Raw genomic sequence first — 19,005 nt, 5'->3', positions numbered from 1 at the left:
AGCTTGGGGGGTGGGGGGGCCACGCTGGTCAGCCCTGGACCGGGGGTGGAGAGAGGCAGCCAGGGGCTACCATTTCTTGGCTTCTAAGGACAGCTATGCTCAGATGGGGGCTTGGCAGCCCCTCTCCAGCCTCCTTGTGTCCTCTGCCAACCACTTTCTGGGGCTGCACCAGTCTGAGTCCCACCCCCAGGGACCTAATGTCCACCCCACCAGGTTCCCATCCCCAGAAAGCTCCAGAGTTGTCTCAGTCAATCATAAATAATGTTTATTAGAGCAGCTGATTCTCTGCTCACCCACACAGAAAGACACGTGAGGCCCGGGACCCCAGGGCCCCACCCCTCATGCCTGTGGCCATGGCAGCTTGTCATCATGCTCCTTGTGCCCCTCCTACCCCTGGGAGCAGGGGGTCCTGGCCAGGGGCTGGGGCCCCCAGGTGTGGCTCATGGTGACCTGGCTGGGGGAACCTGAAGGCTGAGTGGGCGGTGTCCCTTCCTCCCCATCCCCCAGCCCCACCTCCCACCCATCAGGGGTCCCTTGGGCTCTTCCTCTGCTGTGCGGCCAAGCGGAAGGCCTGCAGGGCCTGGGCCAGCAGCCGCGGGAGGCTATGAGCCAGGGTGGCTGGCTCCAGGCCCACCAGGCCGCCAAAGACCACGTGTCGGCCCCCCAAGCCTGCCTGCACCTGGGCTCCAAAGAGCCCGTTCAGCGTCTTGGAGCCCAGATCAGCTAGGACCTGCAGAGGGAGGGGCAAGGTCAGGGGCCTGGAACCCCCACTCTTGTGTGAGAATCACCCCTTCTCCTCCCAGTCCTCATAAACCCTCACCCAGCACCCCCCTTCCCCTGCTCACAACCCTGCACACTTCTTGCTCACCTCTACGAGCTCCTCCGCTCACGCCGTGCCCCCTCCTCACACCCCAGCTAGCACACAGTTGCCCTCCCATTCTCTTCCCCTTGGACCTCCCGCCTGTACCCCAGAGCTGGGGCTGGGATAATCCCAGGCTGGGGAGTGGGGTGGGAATCCTCCCTCCTGTTGTGGGGCTGATGCCCTCCCTCTCCCCCTACCCCAAGGGCTGCACCCTCTGCACCTTCTCTGGCCTGGCCTGGACCCCAGCCCCAGCAGCTCTCCAAGGACTGGGAGGAAGCCAGGAAGCCTAGCCCCTACCTCCTGAAAGTCCATGGCCAGGCGATCAGGGGGGACCCGCAGGATCCACGCGTGGGTGTTCTGAAGGATTGCCAGCTTCCGGAGCAGGGGATCCAGCCCAGGGCAGCCTGGCAGGGAGGGGAGAGGAAATGACAGCGAAAGCCCTGGAGTGGAGCTGGAGGTGGGACCTCCGCACCAGCATCTCAGGAGGCCTCCCAACGGGCGGGCTTATCGGCATCGCATGCTACAGAAGTGGAAACTGAGACTCCAGGAAGTTAAGTGCTACCCCAAGGCAGAGTGTTATCTATCTTTTGACACTGACGAGGGCCCAAAGCCACAACTCCCCCCCCCCCTCCCCAAAGAATCATCCGCCCTGCTGGGGGAAAGAGGTAGCAGGTCTGCGGGGATTCCCCAGGGCGGAGCCGGGAGAAGCCCCTCACAGCGCCGAGGCGGGCCCCTTGGCCCACTCCCCCCCCCCGCATGGCCGGCAGGGGGCGGCATTACCGTTCGCCTCCCCGCGCTGCTTTGGCCTCGGCCTCTGGAACCGCGCGCCTGCAGCCCGCGATCCTGGGGAGACGCAGGGTTAGGGGACCTCCTTGGACGTCGGCAGAGAGGAGAAAGTAGGTCAGGTGCTTAGGGGTGGGGCCGGGGCGGGACTGCGAGAACTCTCGGTACCTGGGGGCTGATCGCGGGCGGGGCGCCCGGGGGACTCCCGGAGCGACGCAGAGGGACGGGCCGAGGCCAGGCGCGGCAGACTCGGGCGCGGGCCGAGCAGCTCCTGGGCGCCCCGCAGCAGGACCAGCAGGGTGTGCGTCAGCGCGCCCAGCTCTGCGGGCGGAGATCAGGGTCCGAGCGGCCGTCAGACGTGGGCCGAGCGCCCCGACCCCGCCCCGCCGGGGAACCCGACTGACCGCACCGCCGCCGGCGCTGCAGGCACTGCTGGTGCGCCAGGCGCGCACAAGCGCCCTCGGACCCCGGGCACTGGCCGGCATAGAAGGCGCAGGGCGCGGCCGCGGCGGCCAGGGGCTCCTCGGGCGGGTCGCGGGCCAGAAGCTCCCTGCAACTGGGCTCGCGATTCGAGCGGGCCGCTGCGGGTGAGGACGGAAACCAGCTCCTGCTTCCCCCTCTCCGGCTCCCGCACGCCCTTCCCCAAAAGACCGACTTTCCCGAAGCTAAAGGAGGCTGCGGCGGGGCGCGGGGAGAGACGGGTGGAAACGGGCGTGTTCCATGCCTGCCGGTGGGGACCCTAAGGGATGGAGAGATGGGAAGGAGGCTCTCACCACTCATCTGCTCCTGGAGCCAGTCTCTGAACACGGCCACGCGAGTATAGACCCCGGGCTTCCCCGGCTCTCCGCAGCCATCTCCCCAGGAGGTGACTCCATACAGCACCTCCCTGGGACGGGGGCCAGGCTCAGAACAGGTCAGGGGGCCTCCAGAGTCACCCTGCAAAGACGGGAGCCAAAGGAGAGGGCCCTGCTTGACTCCCCTTCTTCTGCCTGCCTTTATCCTGGCCGGGCAGGCGGCTCTGAGCTCTGCTGCGCGGCCCTAGTCAGCGACGGGGACCCAGAAAGGCTCAGAGTTGTGGAGTGACAGCCTAACAGGAGAAGGAAAGCCTTGACCCGCCCGGGGGAGCGGCGCACCCAGGGTTCTCCGATCAGTCGGGGCTCGTACCTGGCACGAATCGATGCCCCCCGCCAGGTAGCCGGCACAGAGCATGGTGCTGGGGCGCAGCGCGGGCCCCAGGGCCCTCTGGCACGTGTCGGCGCTGAGCAGGGGCACGCGGGCCTCCCTCACCGCCTCAGCCTCAGGCCCGTCTACGGGGAAGAGGTCGAGGGGGCTCAAATCCGGAGGGCAGGAGCCCTGCTTTGACTGTCCACCCTCCCTCTGCCCTCCTTGATCTTCCCCCACGTCTTGGAAGACCCGGCTGCATTTTACGAAGGCAGCTGGGCGTAGCCGGGTTCCTTACACCCGGCCTCCCCAACCCCATCACACCAGCTCCCCATTCTTCCCACGCCCACGCGCGGCTCACCCAGGTCCTGCCCTCCCCATACCTTCGAAGAGGGCCCCCCAGCCCGCGATGGCGCAGGCGGTGCCGGCGGAGGGCTCCCGGGGCCCCTGGGGCAGGCACACGGGACGCGCGGGCCCCGCTGCGCTCACTGGCGTCCACAGCTGCACCAGGGCCAGGTCGTAGTGGAAGGTCCGCGGGTCAAACTGGGAGGGGTGGGGTGGCGCGGGGCAGGGTCAACGAGGCGTCGGGGGTGGGGATGGGGGGGTGCGGGCTGCCCAAGCTCTGGAGATCTGGGGGCTGAGGTCTCACCTTAGGGTGGGGCAAGATGCGGTTCACCGGCACCTCCTCCGCTTGCTCGCCGCGGGGCCCCTCGGCCAGCGTCACGGTCCAAAGAAGCTCGTTCCGGGCTCTGCAGGGCGAGCGGCGGGTTGGGGAAGGGGACCTGGAGAACCTGCCCTCTGCCCACCCACAAACTGCACCCAGCGAGCGCGTCAGTCGAGCTGTTTCTCCGCCTGGGGGCCGGGGTGGGCCAGGGGAGGGTCCGCGCCCCACAGGGGGTCGAATGCCCGGGACAGCGCACCCCGCGGCCGGCGCCCTGGCTGGGGAGCGCGGGGCCCACCGCCGCCAGGGGGCAGCAGAGACCAGCCCTCGCGCACCGCCCGCCCGACGACCTGGCGCGGCTGGGGCCGGAGGGGGCCGCAGTGGGCGGGGGTCTGGGAGCCCGACGTACCCCGCGAAGCAGTGCGCCGCCGTGAGCACCCAGGACGCCGCCACCAGAACGCCGCCGCACAGAGGCTGCCCGCCGAGGTGCAGTCTCACCAGCCAGGGCCAGGCCCCCGGCGGCGCCGCTCTGCCCCCCACAATGCGGCCGTGCGCCCGCGTCGCGTTGGCCGTGCCCGGGGGCCTCTCGCCACACGGCCCTTGGGAAGCAGAGGGGGGCGTCACGCGGGACCAGTTCTGGCCGCCTTCGCCACCCAGGCCCCGGCGGGGAGAGCCTCGGCGCCGCCCCCTCGAGCCCATTCAGCCTCACCTGGCTCAGGTGAGTCCTGGAGGAGAGGGGTTGGAGGCCCGGGGCGCCGAGGTCCTGCTGAGAAACGCCTCTGAGCGTCCCTGCGGCGCTACGCTCTTCCTCCACCCCAAGCTGGGGACCCCGGTCTCTCCCGTCTTCTCGCACCCCACCTGCGGGGCGCAGGGTCTGTTCCACAGCTATAAATTCCCACTGTTCTGCAGTCCACCTGGGCTGGCCCTGCCTCCCTCATTTGCCCATGCTGTGCCCCAAACCCCAAATGCCCTTTCCACGTGGAGAGCCCTTCATAAGCATGGTCTTGGTTGCAGACAAGACACCCCGAGCCTCTGCCCCTGTGCGGGGAGTCAAGTCTGAAGGGAGGGCATGGGGATGGGCAGGAGAACAGGCCAGGGTGGCCATGCAGCCTCACCCGGGCATGGGGTGGTGTGGTTGGCACAGCCTCGGCACTCGTGCAGTCGGTACTGGATCTCCATGGCCACTCGCTTTACTGCCCACTGGGCACTCCTCTGGGCCACCTGCAACGCCTGTGTCCCCTGGGCTGACAGGACTGTTGGGACATGGGGCACAAAACCTCGATGGCCGGGGAAGGGCCTCAGGCTCTTCATCCTTGCCACCACCCTGAACCCCACTTTGGGAGGCCCACAGGGAAGCAGGCCGGGCTCTGGGAGCACTGCGATGGAACAGGGAGGACCAACAGGCCCATCCGGGATCAGGGCCCCGGGGTCCATGGCTCAGCACCCAGCCTCTAATCCCAAGACACTTCTGTGAGTCACCCGAGCTGGGCTGGAAGCTTTGAAAAGGACCTTTGCTTAAAAACCTTAGAGGAAAAACACAGCCCCCCAAATAAAGACATCACAGAACTCAGGCTTGTCGACCTAAAATTGCCCATCTTTGGGTCCAGACAGCCAAGGGGATGCTGCCCTGGTCTTGTCCTCCCTGCTAAACCCAGAACGTTCTCTAAATGCCCGTTGGCAGAGCCCACCAGCCCCCCTTCCCTTTCCACCCTCTTCCTCCCCGTGCTGCTCCTGCCCCCGTCTCGGTTCCTGGCCTCTGAGTGACGAGCCACGGGTCCTTCCTTGTGAGTGAGGGTGGCAGGCTTGCCCTCCCCGGCCCGGGACCCTTCCTCCTCTTCACCCCTCCCACCTCAGCTGCTCCCTCAGACCACCCGGCTCACCTTGTAAGGTGCTGGGGGGCAGGCGCACGTACGGTGGGTGCCCATCGGCAGACGGGGGGTCTGGGAGGGGCAGCAGCAGTGGCAGCAGCAGGGCCAGCAGCATGGTGACCAGGAGCCCGGGCGAGACACCCCCTCCTCTTGCCCCACAGGGGTCCACCTTCCAGGCCTGGGGGCTCACCCTCTGCTGCCTTTCTGCCCCGGGCTGGCTTCTTGTCCCTCAGATCATCTGACCCTCTTCTCTTACATCAAAAGTACCCACTTCCTTTAGTTCATCCCTCACCTGGTCCTTAACTCCTGGGAGCCCGCAGGGGAATGGGGCCACGGGCACTATATAGAGGACAGATTGGGGAGGGGGTGCATGGGAAGGGGGCCAGAGCTGGGGAGTGGGCTCACCCCTCACCTTTGAAGTCCCAAGGTCCCCACTCTGAGCCCCCACCACCCCTCTGTCAAAGGAGCCCTTGTGTCTGCGGCTCCATCAAAGGGGCCGAGATGGGGAAGCAGCTGACGGTTGGGCCGGGGCCAGGCGGAAGGGGCTGGTGGGGAAGGGCTGGAACCGGGCAGGGGGCATCTCTGTTTGCCTCTGCCCCCAAAGCGTTCGCAGCTGTGCTGGGGGCAGACACCCCTGGAGGGAGGTCGGCAGGGGGCATCTGGGGGACCATCTCAGAAGCATCCGCTGAGGGCCCCCGAGCTCCAGGTCCTCTGCCCCTAATTGCAGCGGCGTCCCTCACTGATGTGGCCATTTCTAAAGATGATCAAAGCCCCCTAATTAGCGCCGTAATTGCTGCACTGGGGGTAAGCGGGTGGGAAGAGGGAAGGCTGGACGGGAAGAGGAGGCCGGGAGATGAAAGGCCCCGCCATGGCCCAGTTCAGGAAGACAGGCCCCAACAGCCTCTGACGCTTTCCCAGACCCCTGCCCCTGCCCGGCCCAGTATTGTTCTCAGTTGCAAGGCCCTGTGGGTCTGGCAGGACCGAAGCTTCCGGAGTCTCACGGGAAGGACCACAAATGGGCCACTCTCCTGGAACAGTTTCACCCCCCTGCCCAGGGCAGACAGGAGGTGCCCTTCTGCCACTCAGATGCCCTGAACCCAGAAAATACCCTGTACCCCAATTCATGCCAGTGACCTGAGGGCCATTTTGGCAGGCCTGGGCCTTTTCCTTTTTCCAGGGCTGATTCCATCATGACATCTCGGCAACAGGTTGTCCTTCCTTCTCCAGCCCCTTGCTCCAGCCCCTTGCTCTCTGCCCAGATGGGCCGTCCTCCAGTGGGAACCCATCCCTCTTTCTGACACAGAGACCCTGACCTGCAGAAGCCTTGGGCAGGGGCCCCCAGAGAGGCAGGGAGGGGGCAGCCAAATCCAACAACTTCTCCAACCTCTTCCTTCTCGGCCACTGGGTAGCAAAAGAATGCAGGGGACCTCTTTTTCCTTCCTGAAACTCTCTCCTCCCGTGATAGCTGGGATGCCCCATCCTTTTGTTTCTCGCCCCCTCTCTGGCCATTGGCACCATTGGCCATGGAGAGTTGCCCACCCCCTGGAATTCCGCTGGGGATTGCTGTTCACATCCATGTCCACCCAGTGGAGAGCTGGAGCCAGTCCACACTGGCCCCAGGGAGCCCACCATTGACATCTCTTCTCAACTCTGCAGTCAGTGACAACACATTGGTAACTTGAAATCAGTCACAGTGGGAGTTCTGACACCACAGAAATCAGCAAATGCTACAAATCAGAGCTCCTCCCCTCACCCCCAGAGCCAGTTGTTAAACATTTACCTGCGCAGCACTGCCCGCCCCCACTCCCACTTCCACCTCTGACTCAGGAGGGCCAGGAAAATACAGTCTGAGTATGGATTGTCCAGAGTGAATTTTATGAAGCAGGAAATTATTTGTATTCAGCAGAATGTCTCTCCATCCTTCAGGGTATATCTATCATTTTATCCATGATTTTAAAATTCCTGGCAGAGACGACATTAGCTCAACATGCCTGAGTGTGAAACATAGCCAGAGGTTTGAGAAAGGGTCCAAAGGAAACTTACCCATGGTTCCAAATAAGAACCATCGAGGCAGAGGACCCAGAAGGCAGAGAAGGTGGGTGGGAAAGTCTCCAAGGCCAAAGCAAAGAAAGACCCCACTCTGGGAACAGCTTCCATCTTCTGAGCCTCTGTCCAGGATTGTTGCAGCCACGAGAGGGGCCTGCAGCAGGTCCCCAAGGCAGAGCAGCTCTGTGGATGCCCTAGCCCCAGGGAATTCCCAGGCCCCTCCGCGGCTTAGATCCTGCCACAGCCAGGTGGGCCCGGCCAGCACAGAGCCTTCCCAGCCTGTCTCACTTCCTCCCTTCTGCCCTCCCTGGTCTTAGGGCGGGTGCAGGAGAACAGTACAACCACGAGCTGCTGTCTCTGTTTACTGTCCCTTCTGTCCTGACCAGCCATTGCCAAAGAAAAGTTAGGAGATCTTAAAGCATGGATTGCAATTCTGCTCAAACCCCATCCCACCGTTCCCTCACTCCTCTGTCCGCTTCCATTTCCCCACAGCTGGTTCAAGAGCCCTGTCTTCTCTTCTGCATATACCCCTGTCCCCAAGCCCGGGGCAATTTCATCCACTTCCATGGGTCACCTTTTGGGGACCTCCACCAACTTGACATTTTACAGAATTAGCTTATGTATTCATTCATCATTCCTGGTCCGCATCCCCATTGGAATGTGATGGAGACGCCTTCTTGGCCACTGTCCCAGCAGCCCCTCCCGTCCTCTCTCCCCTAACCCTGTTGCATTTCCCATGTTGCAGTCACTGCTGTGCTGCAGGGATGTGAGTGGGGCTCTTGCCGGTCATCAGGGGCTCAGGCTTCCACAGTTGGTTAAGTGGGCACCAGCATCGGAGCCAGCCTCCTCCCTGCAGTCCTCGCTGCCGGGCACCTGTCAGGAGCCCTGCTCCCCTCCCACCCTGTGCCGGTTTGAGTGTATTGTGTCCCCCAAATGCCATTATCTTTGTGGTCTTGTGTGGGGCAGAAGTTTTGGTGCTGGTTGGATTTGCTTGGAATGTGCCCCACCCAGCTGTGGGAGATGATTCTGATGAGATGTTCCCATGGAGGCGTGGCCCCGCCCATTTGGGGTGGGCCTTGATCGGTGGAGCTATATAAATGAGCTGACTGGGGGGGGGAGGAAGAGAGTGCAGCTGGGAGTGATGTTTCGAAGAGAAGCAAGCTTGCTGGAGAGGAACGTCCTGGGAGAAAGCCATTTTGAGGCCAGAGTTTTGGAGCAGACGCCAGCTGCCTTCCTAGCTAGCAGAGGTTTTCCGGAGGCCATTGGCCATCCTCCGGTGAAGGTACCCGATTGCTGAGGTGTTGCCTTGGATGCTTTGTGGCCTTAAGACTGTAACTGTGTAGTGAAATAAACCACGATTTTATAAAAGCCTATCCATCTCTGGTGTTTTGCATTCTGCAGCATTAGCAAACTAAGACACACCCCCAGTGCCCTCCCCACCGGCCCCCGCCCCCAAGTGAATGCGAAAAATGGACAGAGTGGGAGGAGAGGGGGGCCTTGGGAGCAGCACAGTGTTGGTGGAGAGAGCATCTTCCCTCCCTTCCCCAGCTGCGTGGGAGAGGGTCAGTGGGGTCCCAGGAGGCTCACCAGGAATCCAGGGAGCTGGTGAGAGGGAGGATGGGAATTTTGGGGCCCATTTGGAGGCCAGCTTAGCCAGAGGACTGGCTGACCCCCTGGGGCCTCCTGGGGCGATGGTGTGGAGGGGGCCCTGACACCCTGCCGTCTGGTTCCTGGTCCCCACGAGTTTACAGTGGGTGTTCCCATGTGTACCCACAGGCTGGAGAGACCAGCGGCTCTAGTCTTTGGGGGATGGCTGCAGCATGGGGGGTTGGGGGCAGATGCAAAGTGCAACTTGGTGTGCTGCCTCCAGCTGCCTGTTGCTAGAACATACAACCTGTAGACCAGCTATGTGACCTGGGGCCCCTTGTTCAACAACGACGAAGAATTTAGGATGGCAGTGGCAGGGCTTTAAGCCAAGCCCCTGGAACTGCAGGGGTTCTATGCCCATGACGCCCCCAGCTGGCAGGGGTCCCCCAGGGGGCCTGCCAAAGCGAGCATTCTGAAGGTGGACACGTCGGGCGCCTCTTCTGCTCGGCCTGGACAAGGAGCCAGAGCTGTGTTAGGGCAGCGTCGAGGCTCAGGGAACTCGGGAGCCACGTGCCCTTTTCTCTCCCCCCACCCCAATGACAGGGCAGCAGGGTATAGGGCAGCCCCTCCCGCCCGCACTAGAGCTCTGAAGTCCTGCCCGAGCTGGGGGAGGGGAGAAGAGCTTGGAATCGAGGGTGAGGCCCGTTTCAATGGGCAGTGACGTTGTGGGGAGCAAAGGCTCCGGACCCAGCCAGAGGTCATGAAGGGAGAGTCCCCTTCCAGAGGGAAAGGAGCTCTGCTGGCAGTCAAGGGCAGTGCCTGGAAAAATTAGATCGTTTCAAATCTACATCCCAACGAGTCGAAATTCCTCAATAAGCTGATCGGAGTGGCCTGCAGGGGCTGTGTGTGTCTGTCCAGTGCAGGGGGGCAGGACTCGGCTGCCCTCCCCCCGTGGTGTCCCCCACTCCTAAAACAGAGCCTGACATGTGGGATCTGAAGAACAACAAAGAAATGATAGATCAGCTCAGGGCCTCTCTCCCTGCCCCAGGCCTGAGATCCCTGCCCCCCGGTTCTTTGATCTCCCTCTGTCCAAAGCAGTCCTGGGGTTCCCTGTCCCCTTGCCACCACCCCCAGCCCCATGTCCACGTGGGGGGTGAGGCCCCAAGCCCAGAGGCTGGTCTGCCCCCTCTTCTCTCATGCCCTCGTCCGACTCTGCAGTCCTGGGGCTTCCCCCTCCTCTCCCAGTCTCGGCCTGTTCCCATCCCGTGGAGTTTGGGTGGGTGGGTGGGAGGGCGTGACATTGTCTGAGCCAGCCCCGCAGCCCCCATTGTGTGCAGAAGGAGGGTTCGAGGGCAGAGGTGCAGGTAGGATGGTAGGGGGCCCTGGACCTCTGGACATGGGGAGGAGCGCCCCAGGCACCTGGCGCCCTCGGGCAGGAGCTGACCCCCAGCAGCCTCTGCACTTGTCCTTTGGGAAGGGGTGGAGGCCTTCATCCCTTCCCCAGGACTCTTCCTGTCATCGAGGGGCCCCTTCCTCCTCCATGGCAAACCACCCTGACCTCCTGGACCCTGCCGGGGAGTGGGAGGGAGACCACGGCGCCTTTGGGGCAGCGTCCCTAGCCAGGCAGGTGGGCCCAGCCGGGGGCAGCCGGGCAGCTCTGCAGACCCAGAGTGGCCTGGAGGCAGGGGGTGGCCACGGGCCCGGCCCTCAGGGTGAGGAGAGGCCGAGGTGCTCGGGCCCTGGGCTCATGTCCTGTTTCTACTTCCCCTCTCTTCGTTTCTCAGCTGCTCTAACGATGGGTTGGCTTAAACCACGGGAATTTATTGCTCGTGGGTTTGGGGGCTGGAAGGCGTGCTCCTCTGGGGCTGAAGTGTTCCGGCAGGCTGGCAGTCCCTGGGGTCCCTGGCTTTCCGGTCCCATGGCGATGTCCTCCCTTTCTCTTCTGAGTTTTGCTGTATTCCAGCTTCCTGCACCTCCCCCCCAATCCTTGGCTTTACCCCTCAGTGATGGTTCAAGACCTGCCCTGCTTGACGTGTGATTGTGAAAACCCTGTGGATCGCACTCCCTTTATCCAGTGTATGGATGGATGAGTAGAAAAATGGGGACAAAAACTAAATGAAAAATAGGGTGGGATGGGGGGATGATTTGGGTGTTCTTTTTTATTTTATTTTTTATTCTTATTCTGATTCTTTCTGATGTAAGGAAAAGTGTTCAAAAAAAGATTGGGTGATGAAGGCATAACTATATCACGGTACTGTGAATAGTTGGTTGTATACCATGGATGATTTTATGGTATGTGAATATATTTCAATAAAACTGAATTTAATTTAAAAAAAAAAACTCAAATGAACATCTTCAAATGGCCCTGTTAACAGTGGGTTCACACCCACAGGGTCAGATTCAGATTAAAGTCTGTTTTTTTTGTTTGTTTTCTGGAGTATGTAACTCAACCTACCACACATACTCTCTCTCAGCCTTGGGGTCTCATCTGGGAAATGGGATCACAGCTCGTGTCTCATGGGGAGGATGAGAGTTGACGCACGTAAGGCCTCCTGCAAAGGGCTTGGCAGGGATTACCTTCTGTTCTCTACGCCAGAAATTTTTAAATGTGTCGGAATCAATAGGATGCTATTTCCCTGTGACAACACACTGAGGGCAGTAAGGGTCTGACCCGGTGGGGGGCGGAGGGTAGCAAGGGAGAGGCGGGAGCAGGTAAAGCAAGAGAGAACAGGATGAGGGGCAGCAGCAGGGCGGGGGACTCCCCAGTCGTGTGTGGCCTGACCCTCGGAGAGTTTCTGAGCAGGACGTCCGCCAGCCTCATGGATGGCTTGTCTCCTTCTGCTTGTCAGCTTTGCTTCCTGCTCTGACCTTCCCCTTCGCCTTTGGACGAGCTTGGCTTTAAGAGGGCCTAGGGCAGGGGGTCCAGGCCAGAGGATTGGGGGCTGCTGAGGCTGGGGAGGTCCCTGCAGGCTCCCCAGGTCCTTGAGAATGGGGTGGGCCTGGGGCCTGCAGGCAGGGCCCTCGATGGCTGGCGGGACCCCCGGCCTCCCCCCACCCTTCACCCAATATTCTGGGTGGGGGCTACCCAGACCTCCACCCATGCCAGCACCCTTTCCAACCTTTTCTAATACATGTCGTACAATCTTTTTGGTTTCCACCCGTGCCCTCCACTGGTTTCTCCCCCGAGTGCTTGCTCCAGCACCTCTGGAAGCCAGCAAAGAAGACTGGGAAGGGAAAAGGAGAGAAGGGGTCCTCTCCAACACCCTCTCCCTCCCCCAGACCCAGTCCTGCCTTCTCCAGCTGGGACCGTGCCTGGAGCTCTGCTTTTCTGTTTGTATTATACACCCCAACTTCTTTTTCTCTTTGTTTAGTGAGAAGTGTCGGAGTTTTCAAAGGAATTTTGCTAAAAGTACCAGGAAGAGAAAACAGAAACAAAGAAAATATAAAAACACTGACCTGATGGGTTTCCAGAGCGTGAAGACTTATTGTGATAACAACAGCTGCCACCGTGAGCACCTACTGTGTACAAGGCTCTGCACTGAGCGGTTGGCTCTCAATTGAACCGTATGAAATTGCCGCTCCTCCAATGCAAGAGGTCACTGACGTTTAGAGACAGCTGTAACAGCTTTATTTAAAAATGTCAACATTTGTAACATGCCAGAAATTACATCTTTTCCACCATTTACATGAGGCAGGCACATCCTTTTGAATTTGGCAAAATATTTTAGGTTGAATATGTGTAAAATTTTGAAAGCTTCTGTGATTAAAACTACTCGTGATTAAAAGAATGCAGATTGTTTTGCAATTCTGCCTGTTGTCTCTCTTTTTCTGTTTTGCCTTTTTTTAATTTCCATTTTCTTGTGATCTCTCCCTGCAAGTTTTCTTTTCCTTTCCTCAATCTGGCTGGCAGCTGTGTCTCCTTGAATTTGCTAATTTGACTCCTTTGATTTCTACTATGGTTTTTACATTTCCCCCTCCTCCTACACAGTAGACTCTCCCTTTGATCAATATTTCCCATTATTGTTTTAAACACTTTTTGTTCACAGTGTATGATTTTTTTAGGACACAGGACTTCGTGATGAGGAAGCATCTGTTGGACTCATGCGGTTCCCTTCAGAGTTACTTCTGTTTATTTTCTTTTGTAAAAATTAACTAAATTTTTATTTAATGAATTATATTATAAATATTCAGTGTGGCCCCTTTTTATAGCAACATTTCTATGAACCCATTTCTCTAACCTTATATCTGATTCAATGCAAAAAAAAAAAAAAAGATTTCTGGAAATCACAGTTATTAGCTAGCCATGGCTATCCTACCCACAAGATTTATTTTTATTTTGTTTCACTTTTTATGTTCTTTTTTGTGCTTCCCTAAGTTGCCGTGTTCTTTGAAATCAGCAGGTAACATTTATACAAATACGAAACATCGAAAGTGTACAAGAAAAGATCAGGGCATCCAGTAGAAATCTTATCAGTGAATCAGAGCTTTCTGATGCAATGTTTCACCCAACAAATATTTATTAAAGTAAAAAATGGTTGAATATAGACAATTTCCTGGGGTTCAATGTGTTCCAGTGTATTAACCCTTCACAATAATGGTTGGAGGCAGGTGTTATCAGACCCAGTTTACAGATGAGGCCTCCGAGGCTCAGAGAAGTGGAGTGACATGGCCAAGACCCCACGGCTGGAGACCGGGGGAGCAGAGGCTGCGAGCAGCTCTGAGCAGCGCCCAGCCCTGCCTCCCGAGGGCACAGGTGCCTCCTGACTGTGGTAAACCTGCCTGGGTTGGCCAAGGTGTTGCAATGTTTAATTTTACCCAAGCCCTGTGTTTCTGGAACATAGCGTCTCCCTCCCCGACCCCTGTGTATTCCGGAAATGCCCCCTATGTACTCCGTATGACTTGGATAAGGCTCACGGGTGTCCCCGGTTTGCCCAGGACGAGGCCAGACGCAGGCCCTCCGCATCCCCATTCTTTGTTTCATAAATGATTAGCTGAACTGCGTGTCCCCATCGATCAAGTGGAACAAAACGCTCGTGAACCAAACTTTGGTTAAGCCTCTCTCCTCCCTCCAGGCTCCTGCACTTTAAGGTGCTTCCCGGAAACTGGGCTGCTTCAGCATCAGATATTCTCAGATCCACTCTCTGATCACACCAGCCTTTCATCCTGCTTCCTTGCTGAACAGAAGCCCCCCAGGACACTGGCCAACCTTATGCCCCTCGTGGTGGTCCCCTCCCTCAATTGCAACAGCCCCTTCCCCCTCACAATAATCCTTCCAAATAAAGGCTCTGCTCACCTGGTCTGGATTTGTTTTTTGCAGGACAGTATTGATGCAGAGATGGAAGGTGGAAGGTTCTTCCTGAAGGACTGGGGCCAAGGCTGCACTTCCCGCTGTGGGAGAGCTGGTCGTGAGGCCGCGGGAGGGGCTGTGACGATTCCTGGGGCTGGGCCTGGGGCTTGGGGTCTGTAAATAGCAGACAAAGCAGAAGGCAGGAGGCCAGGAGCCTGGGGAGGGGGGAAAGGGGGAAGAGGAGAAACCAGGGACCGCGGATGACACCAACATCCCTCTAGGTCCCTCCTGTGCTCTCTCGCACCCCCAGATTCGCTCTTCTCCCCTTGGCCCCCCAAAGTCCAGGAGGCCGGGCAGGGGGAGGCCCAGCCTCTTTCTCCTTGAGCCCAGACACTAGGGGTAGAGTGGAAGGGGGCGGCACCCACAGCAGGGGCACCTCCACCAGGGGCTCCAGGGGTCACCCGCGGGGTGCAGCAGAGGCCAGCAGCCAGGGCATGAGTGGCAGGGGCCGTGAGGGTGCTGGGCGAGGAGACACAGCTGATAAATCCCCTGAGGGAATTACGGTGGTGAGCGAGGCATACACAAGGCACTTTGCCTTCCGCAGCTGCCCCTCCCCAGCACTCTCACGCACACAGGAGCGCACACACGCACATGCCGAAGCGCGGCCCATTTGCAGGGTAATGGCTTTGCGACAGCAGGAATTATCTGCATTAGAGGCAGCCAGCCTGGGCGGGGCGGGCTGGCCCTGGGGAAATAAAGGAGGGAAGCTGGTGGCTGCGAGCTGGGACCTGGGCGCCTGGGCGCACTGCAGGGGTGGGGGCCATGGGTGGGGGACTGCAGAGGACTTGGTGAGGGCCAGGCCAAATGGATGCGCCCCCCCACTTCTGCTGCCCACATCCTTCCCTCTGCCTGCTTCCACGGCCAGCAGTGGACAAGCACCTAGGGCACGGATGCAGGAATTGCAACCCCAGTGGCTGAACAGGCCCTGCTGCTGCCCAAGCCCCAGGTGCCTTTGGTGCCCCCTCCCAACCTGCACCTAGCATCTGGCAGCCTAGAGAGAGGGGCAGGGGCAGCAAAGAGATGACAGTGATCCCCAGGAAGGAGGGCATGTGGTGGGGTGGTGATGAGGGCAGCAGGGTGTACGTTAGTCAATTGTTTCCCCTGTGGCTGCATCATGGGAGGCAGAGCTGGGTGCCCAGCTGTTCTGGGGAGGAGGGGTTCAGGAGGAAGGACTCCCTCCTTCTCTAGATCAGGAAACTGCAAAAAGCCACCACCTGAGTCTTCAAAAAAAGGTCTCTGACATGGAAGATGGGGGGGCAGGGGGTGGCCAGCTGACCTTGAGCAGGGCCAACAAAGCCTCAGTAAGGAAAGTGAGGGAAGCTGGACTCTGGGGGCTGTTGGGAGACCCTGAGGCTCACAGTGACGTGAGGGTGGGGCTGGCCTCTGGGGTCCTGGCCCAGGGCCCGGCCAGCACTGGCACCTGACATGGGGGGGGGGCAGGTGGATCAGGCGCGTCAGCATGGCGATAAAGCCGGGTGCCGGGATGCTGGTAGCCCAGAGCACCTGCCCACCTGCGGGCACACCCAGACTGCATTTGCTGAAATAAACTGCAGGAGAAAATAAATCCTGCGTGCATGATTAATGGAAGGCAGGGAGGCAGGCAGCCGCCATGAGGAGCTGCCAGGGAACGGAGTGACAGTCGGGCACAAAGCCAGTGTGGCCGTGGGGCCTCCGGAGGGAGCCTGGGGCCTGCACAGCCACTGCGGTCCCTTTGGCCCTGGCACTGCCACTGCATGGAGGGCCTGAACCTGCAGACCCAGGCTACCCCCCAGTGGGCGCCCCATTATTGCAGGTAGGGCTGAGGTGGCTGAGCCTGAGACTGGGGTCTTGGGGTATCCCAGGGACTAGAGCCGGGAGAAGTTAAGCCAGGGTCTCAGGAGAAGGGGCAAAGCCAGAGGGGAAAGGACTTCCTACTTGCCAGCCGAGAGTCCCTGAGCAAATTGCCTCCTGTCATTGAGCCTCAGTTTCCTCGAAATCCAATGGAGCTAATACCAGTACCTTCCTCCTAAGGTTGTGGGGGAGGGGTTGGCTCGACCGTATCCCACACAAAGTGCCTCTAGGGGTCAGGCACCCAGGGGTCCGTGTATTCAGCATCCATTCTGGACCTTGGGAGTCTGCAGGCTGATGGCAGCCAAACATTAAATAATTATATTGACTGTATAAGTTGTTTTGATGGTGCAAGGGGCTGTGAAGAAGTCCTGGGTGCTGCAAGGAGGAGGGGGCTTACAGTCTGGAGGCCAGGGCAGGCTTCCTGAGGGCAGGGGGCCCTGAACACAATTTACAGCAAAAATCCAAAAGGTTGACAACTGACTCTGTCGGTGAGACTGTCGGGAAACAGACGGTCTCGCTCATTGCTTTGGGAGTGTCCGGTGCTACAAGCCCCATGGAGGCAGTTGGCAATAACTTCCCGAATTACAAACACCCTATTCGTTGGCCAGTACTCCCACTCCAGGGCACTTTATGCTACTGATAAAGCTAAGCTTAGGAAATGACAGATGGAGGAGGATGTTCACCACAACATTGTTAATAATTGCAAAAAAAAAAAGTGTCAAAGCCCAGGTCCTCCTCAAGAAAGGACTGGGTTCAATAACCTCTGTACAGCCATGGTGGAATACTATGCAGCTGTAAAAAAGGAACAAGAAATTTCTTCATTATTATGGACAGAATGCCAAGATAGATTAAGTGAAAATAAAATGCAGAACTGCGTATAAGGTATGCTACCTTTTGCATAAGAAAGGAGGAAAATAGTATAGATTTTTATTTTCTTTAGAAGACGATACAAGAAAGTAATAAAATTGGCCACCTGGGGGTGGGGATGGAAGGTTGGTGGGGGAGAAAGGGGTTTCAGGGGGACGGGGTGGAGGAGGAAGGCCTTTTGCTTTGTGTTGCTTAGATTTTCTAATCATACGAATATTATCTATTAAAATTTTTTTATTTTGATATTTAAGGGACTTATTTCTTCCAGGAGGGCAGCTCGGCCACGGATAAAGGCGCTGATTTCAGTCCGCCCTGAGGCTGGAGCATCCCGGAAATAAGAATTGTTAAAATTTAACAGACCAGGTTTGCGAACAGTTAACCCCTCAGGAAGGGCGCCGATGCTCGCTGAGAGCCTGCAGCAGGGGTGGCCCCTCCGGGCCCCTGACTCTCGGTCCTGTGCTCCCTCGCAGGCCGAGGGGTTCGCGGGCGGGGTCCGAGGGCGTGACCCGAAATGTTGGATTAGACCGAGCGGGAGCAGCGGCGCGGAGCAAAGCTCTGGAGGGACCCGTGGGAGAGGCGGCGTTTAGGGCAAGGAGGGCCGGGGGTTCAGGAGAGAGGATGCCCGTCGGGGTCGCTACGTCAGCTCCGGGGTGCACGGCCGGGCTCCCCGCGGCCCCGCAGACTCTCCCCGCCCCGACCCCGAGGAAGCCCCTCCTGGCGTCCGCCGGGCGAGGCCGGGCCCGGGCGGGCGGAGCAGGCGTGGGGCGCTCCCTGGTGGTGCTCCGTGGGCGGCGCAGGCCCCAGGGCCGGGAAGTGCCCGGCGCGGCTGCACCAAGTTCCAGAACCCCAGACAGGGGTGGGGGTGGGGGCGGGGTTAAGCAAAATCCAGGGAGGTGCATTGGGACCTGGATTCGGACCCGGGCACAGGGAAAGACGGGACAGTTGGAGGAAGAGCTTAGTGGCTGCTGGCTGCCCCCAATGGGCCACCGAGCCCGTGCTTCAGAAGCCCCCGCACCCCCTCCGTGGCAGCCACCTCCCCCGGGCCTGCCCAGCAGAAGCGCACCGCTGCCCAGCCTTGGGTTCTTCTGAGGCTCAGAGAAATGAGCCTGCTGCTTTTCACGCCACCACCCCCTCACAAGATCTTCCCACCCTGCCCCCTCCTCTCAGCGCCCCCAGAAGCTGCACCTCTGTTTTCTGAATCCCTGTCTCAATTCTCAAACCACCCCCAGGGGCAGCCTAGCCCACCTGTGTAACCCAAGGGCACAAAGTGCAGGAGCAGTGACTAATGTGTAGGGTTCATTGTTCAAAAATTCAAATATCCAACGGTGACCGCAGGGCACTAAAACAAGCAAGCCGCCCTTCCTGCAAAGCCAAGGGGGCAGGAGGCTGGGACTGGGGCTGCAGGTGAAGGAGGTGCTAGAGGGGGCAGAGCTCCCCAACTTCTAGATCCTGGGATGTGGGGGCTCCCCCTCATCTCACAGTGTGCCTGGACAGTTCCACATCTGCATAGCCATGGGGGGTCAGGGGATGGCTGGGTGAGCTCCTAGGAGCCATGCCCACATCTATTAAGTGCTGAGCTGCAGGGTTGGCCCATTTTGCAGATGAGGAAGCTGAGGCATGGAGAGGTTGGGCAGCTTACCAAGGTTACCCAACACGTAAGTGGCTGAGCCAGGATTTCCAGGCACAAATCATGGGGAACAGAGGAAGAAAGAGGGGTACAGGGGCTTGCTGTAGATGTCATCTTTTCCTCTGGGACACAGCCAGGGCCCAGGGGAAAATAATAATATTAACAGTAATTGGTGACATTCATTGAACCTTTAGCGTGTGCCAGGCCACACTGGAGGCATCCTACAGGCGCTGGTTCAGCGATGGCTCCCAGAAACCCCATGCAGGGGGGATGGCCTGGCCCCTCTTGACCCAGAGGGCACTAAGTGAAGTCACACAACTGGAAAGGGCGGAGCTAGCGGAACTCTGAGCCAGTCCATGGCGCCAC

The 19,005-nt window shown here is 59.3% G+C and overlaps 1 protein-coding gene across 1 annotated transcript; it reads right to left on the bottom strand.

Moving 5' to 3' along the window:
- Positions 1–243: 243 nt before the first annotated feature.
- Positions 244–5,450, bottom strand: PRSS56 (serine protease 56). Its single transcript, XM_037850124.1, has 13 exons — positions 5,348–5,450; positions 4,583–4,720; positions 4,177–4,233; positions 3,877–4,066; positions 3,456–3,555; positions 3,190–3,349; positions 2,810–2,952; positions 2,419–2,581; positions 2,050–2,226; positions 1,814–1,966; positions 1,643–1,705; positions 1,160–1,266; positions 244–730 (listed from the first exon to the last, which is right to left on the bottom strand). Exons 1-13 carry the CDS (start codon positions 5,448–5,450, stop codon positions 524–526), a joined length of 1,761 nt encoding a protein of 586 aa, XP_037706052.1. The 3' UTR covers positions 244–523.
- Between the last annotated feature and the right edge of the window lie 13,555 nt (positions 5,451–19,005).

This window comes from Choloepus didactylus, chromosome 9 (assembly GCF_015220235.1).
Source record: "Choloepus didactylus isolate mChoDid1 chromosome 9, mChoDid1.pri, whole genome shotgun sequence".
Classification (NCBI taxonomy): Eukaryota; Metazoa; Chordata; class Mammalia; order Pilosa; family Megalonychidae; genus Choloepus; species Choloepus didactylus.
This window is presented reverse-complemented; position numbering and strand designations above follow the sequence as displayed.